This window comes from Nothoprocta perdicaria, unplaced genomic scaffold (assembly GCF_003342845.1).
Source record: "Nothoprocta perdicaria isolate Ctin4 unplaced genomic scaffold, notPer1 scaffold_658, whole genome shotgun sequence".
Taxonomy (NCBI): Eukaryota; Metazoa; Chordata; class Aves; order Tinamiformes; family Tinamidae; genus Nothoprocta; species Nothoprocta perdicaria.
Genome location: NW_020455930.1, coordinates 1 through 4,596, shown reverse-complemented (window position 1 = coordinate 4,596; position 4,596 = coordinate 1). Strand labels below are relative to the sequence as shown.

General features: G+C 67.4%; 1 protein-coding gene across 1 annotated transcript in view; it reads left to right on the top strand.

Annotated features, from left to right (window-relative positions):
- The window catches only part of LOC112956630 (very long-chain acyl-CoA synthetase-like), a 9,162-nt gene extending 5,204 nt beyond the window's left edge, over nt 1-3,958 (top strand). The window contains exons 4-11 of the mRNA XM_026050126.1: nt 212-336; nt 417-611; nt 1,156-1,246; nt 1,324-1,522; nt 1,707-1,804; nt 2,401-2,414; nt 3,467-3,583; nt 3,744-3,958. Of these exons, the coding sequence (XP_025905911.1) occupies nt 212-336; nt 417-611; nt 1,156-1,246; nt 1,324-1,522; nt 1,707-1,804; nt 2,401-2,414; nt 3,467-3,583; nt 3,744-3,920 (1,016 nt within the window). The 3' untranslated portion in view covers nt 3,921-3,958. The remainder of the gene's footprint in view (nt 1-211; nt 337-416; nt 612-1,155; nt 1,247-1,323; nt 1,523-1,706; nt 1,805-2,400; nt 2,415-3,466; nt 3,584-3,743) is intronic.
- The last annotated feature ends 638 nt before the right edge of the window (nt 3,959-4,596 follow it).

The window sequence follows — 4,596 nt, the reverse complement described above, 5'->3', positions numbered from 1 at the left end:
GGATGGATGGATGGATGGATGGATGGATGGATGGATGGATGGGTAGAGGGATGGATGGATGGATGGGTGGCGGGATGGATGGGTGGCGGGATGGATGGATGGATGGATGGAGAGTTATTGTCCCCCGGTGGAAGACGGGCAGCTCCAACACGGTTTCAGCAGCACGGGGAGGGCGGGCGCGTGGTCCCCACGACCCCCCACGTCCCCCCAGGCGCCACGTGCGTGCTGCGGGCCAAGTTCTCCGCCTCGCACTTCTGGGACGACTGCCGCCGCTACAACGTCACCGTCATCCAGTACGTGGGCGAGCTCATGCGCTACATCTGCAACACGCCCGAGGTAAGGCCGAGGTAACGCCGGGGGGACAGCCCAGCGCCGCCGTCGAGGGCCGCGACGAGACAGCCCCTCGTCGCCCGCAGCGCCCCGGCGAGCGGGAGCACGGCGTGCGCCTGGCCGTGGGCAACGGCATGAGGGCCGACGTGTGGGAGAAGTTCCTGCGGCGCTTCGGGCCCGTCACCATCCGCGAGTTCTACGGGGCCACCGAGGGCAACGCCGGCTTCGTCAACTACACGGGCAAGATCGGCGCCGTGGGAAGGGTGAACGTGTTCCTCAAGGTGAGGGGGGCGTCCTCGAGGGGGCAATGATGGCCGCAAGGTGACGTCGAAATGAGAGGTCCCACATGAAGGGGGCCRGTCCTCAAGGAGTCCCCTCTGTTGGGGTGGCCAACCACTAGTGACCACATTGCTCCAATAAGGGCCATTTTTGGGGTGTCCCCGCCACGTCATCCCCATCCAGCTCCAGCAAACACCCCCAAAACAACGTGGTTGCTCCTCCAGCCTCTTCCTGCCACTGTCGCGGGTCTCAGTCCTCCACGGTGGGTKGTCACGTTGGAAACCACAGGCCGTGAACACGGCCCAACTCTTGAACATGGCCAAATAAACTCATTGGGACATAAAGGGGGCTCAGCTTGGGGGGCAGGAGTTGGAGGACGCCAAGTCCTGCCCAGGACTTTGGAGAGGAGAGGATTTGGAGAGGACAACAAGGGACCCCATCCAAAACCATCCTTCGGTGGCCTCGGCAGCGTGCTGACTTCCCCTTGCCCTCCTTTCCGCCACCGTTCCTCCTCCTTCACCGACTTCTCCCTCCTCCGGCACCCAGAAATTCGTCTCCTTCGAGCTCATCAGGTACGACGTGGAGCAGGACGAGCCCGTGCGCGACGAGCGAGGCTTCTGCACGCCCGTGCGCCCCGGTAAGCCGGCACGAGGGCCTTTCCTCAGCGCTCGGAGGCCACCACGAGGCCCTGAGCCTCCCCGTCCCTCCCCACAGGCGAGGCCGGCCTCTTGGTCGTCAAAATCACCAAGGCGGCTCCGTTCCACGGCTACGCCGGAGACCCCGAGAAGACCGAGAGGAAGATCCTGAGGAACGTCTTTGCGAAAGGCGACGCCTTCTTCAACACCGGTGACCTCCTCATGATGGACCGGGAGCAATTCCTCTACTTCCAGGACCGCGTGGGAGACACTTTCCGGTAACTTCTTGTTCTTCTGTCTCGGCCAGCGGCACCGGTGATGGGAAGGGCGAAAGTGGATGTCCCCACGGAGCAGATAGGGGCACGCTGACGTGCCGCAGAGGGACACGGGCAGCGGCAAAGGAGGGAGAACGTGATTTTCAGCCCCAAATCCCTTCTCACGCCTCCCGCCTTCCCTCCCTAGCTGGAAAGGCGAGAACGTGGCCACGACGGAGGTGGAAAACATGCTGAGCGCGGTGAGCTTCATCCAGGAGATCAACGTCTACGGGGTGTCCGTGCCGGGTAAGGCGCCRGCAGCACGCGCGGAGATCGGGGGCCCTAAATACCCATCCGGCTACGTGGGAACGGGATGTGGCAACCAAAAAGGCTAAAACGGGACCCGGCCACCCAAAATAGGTATCCAGGGTGGTTCTGGGTGCCCACCRGGACAAGCTGTGGGGTGGATGGGAGCAGGGAAGGTCTGCGCCACCTCGCTTGTGGTGGGGACACTTGGTGGCCCTCCAGTTGCCCAACAAGGGCCACCGTTTCCCAAGAGGGGTCCCAGGGCATTCCCTGAAGTTCTGGGCTCCACAGTACGAGACGTGGGGCTTCTAGAGAAGGTCCAGCATTGAGCATCCAACACGATGAAGGGACCGGAGCATCTCTCGTATGAGGAGAGACTAAGAGAGCTGGGACAGCTTAGCCTGGAGCAGACTGAGACGGGATCTGACCAACATGTCCAAGATCTTGAGGGGAGGAGGTAGCGAGGACGTGGCCAAGCTCTTCTCAGTGGTGGCCAGGGACAGGACAAGGGGTGACGGGTCTASGTTGAAGCCCAGGAGGTTCCATCTCGTGAGGAGGAACTTCCTTGGTGTGAGGGTGCCCGAGCCCTGGAGCAGGCTGCCCAGGGAGGCTGGGGAGTCTCCTTCTCCGGAGGTCTCCAAACCCACCTGGATGCCACCCTGTGCCCYGTGCTCTGGGTGTCCCTGCTGGAGCAGGAAGGTCCCTAAGGATTGCCACCAAGCTGCCTGGACGCGCCGGGCGCTCCGGACATCCCTGCCGGCGCTGGGGGCAGGATGATCCCTAGGGATCCCCACCAACGTGGTGCTCCGGGTGTCCCTGCTGGTGCTGGGGGCAGGATGATCCCTAGGGATCCCCACCAATGTGGTGCTCCGGGTGTCCCTGCCGGTGCTGGGGGCAGGATGATCCCTAGGGATCCCCACCAACCTGCTGCGCCGGGCGCTCTGGGCGTCCCCACCGGCACAGAGGTGGGACGGGATGATCCCTAGGGATCCCCACCAACGTGGTGCTCCGGGTGTCCCTGCCAGTGCTGGGGGCGGGATGATCCCTAGGGATCCCCACCAACCTGCCTGGATGTGCCGGGTGTCCCTGCGGGCGCTGGGGACGGGATGATCCCTAGGGATCCCCACCAACCTGCTGCGCCGGGCGCTCCGGGCGTCCCCACCGGCACAGAGGTGGGACGGGATGATCCCTAGGGATCCCCACCAACGTGGTGCTCTGGGTGTCCCTGCGGGCGCTGGGGGCAGGATTATCCCTAGGGATCGCCACCAAGCTGCTGCGCCGGGCGCTCCGGGCGTCCCCGCCGGCGCAGGGGCGGGACGGGATGATCCCTAGGGATCGCCACCAACCTGCCTGGATGTGCCGGGCGTCCCCGCCGGCGCAGGCGCGGGGCGGGATGATCCCTAGGGATCGCCACCAACCTGCCTGGATGTGCCGGGCGTCCCCGCCGGCGCAGGCGCGGGGCGGGATGATCCCTAGGGATCGCCACCAACCTGCCTGGATGTGCCGGGCGTCCCCGCCGGCGCAGGCGCGGGGCGGGATGATCCCTAGGGATCGCCACCAACCTGCCTGGATGTGCCGGGCGGGCGCAGGCGCGGGGCGGGATGATCCCTAGGGATCTCCACCAACCTGCTTGGGTGTGGCGTGTCTTTCTGCTAGTGCTGCTGCGGCATGGCGGCCGTGCGCCTCCGCGCCGGGACGCGCTTCGAGGGCGAGCGGCTGGCGGCGCGCGCGCGGGCCTGCCTGCCGAGCTACGCCGTGCCGCGCTTCGTGCGCATCCAGGTGAGGCGCCGCGCGGGACCGGCCCTCCTCCTCCTCGCCCCGCGGGACCCGGCGCGCCGTGTCCCACCCCTGCCCTCGCCACCAACACCCTACACCACCACCAACCTCCCCAACAACGCGCCCGCGCCCCTCCGCGGACGGCGGCGCCGGTTCCCCGCAGGAGGCCCTGGAGATCACGGGCACCTTCAAGCAGCGCAAGGGCAACCTCGTCAGAGAGGGGTTCGACCCCAACGTCATCACGGAGCCGCTCTTCGTCCTGGACGCCGCCAAGGGGACCTACGTGCCCCTGAGCGCCGCCGTCTACAGGGACATCCTGGAGATGAGGCTCAAACTGTAGGGAGCCGCGCAGGGGGCCCCGCGAGGGACCCCCCGACTCGGCGCGGCGGGGAGTTTGCTAACGAAGGGGGGTTTGCTAACGAGGCGCCGGGGAAATTAAACCTCTCGCTGATTGCACTAACGAGGCCGGCTGCGCCCGCGGGGACCAATCCGCGCTGAGGCTGCAACAGAGGGGGCAGCACCGCCCAGAGCCCCCACTGGGTGGGGATACTGGGAGCACTGGGGCCGCGCCGGGAGCTCCTCCGGGCCCCGGGCTGGGCGGCACCGGGGCCTCCCCGCCGCGCCGCTCCCACCCGGAGGAAGCGGCCGCGCTCCCCCCGCGCGCCGCAGGAACCCGCCTCGCTCCGCACCCACGCGGTGCTCCGTACAAAAACCACGGCGGGATTTTATTTACAAGCCTTCCCGGAGCAGGAGGGCGTCGGGGCGCGCGGCGGGCGGGCGGCGCTCGCGCTGCAGCTCGCCCAGGCGCAGCCGCAGCCGCTGCTCGCGCCGCTTGCACGCCTGCAGCTGCCGCTGCGCCTTGTCGAGGGCGGCGAGCGCCGCCTCGGCGCGCCGCTTCCACCGCAGCGCGCTGCCCACCTGGTAGCTGTGCTCGCTCTGGATGTAGGCGCCGGCGGGCGGCGGCAGGCGCAGCATGTAGAGCGACGGCGAGGCCGGCCGCGCCGCCGGCGCGTTGT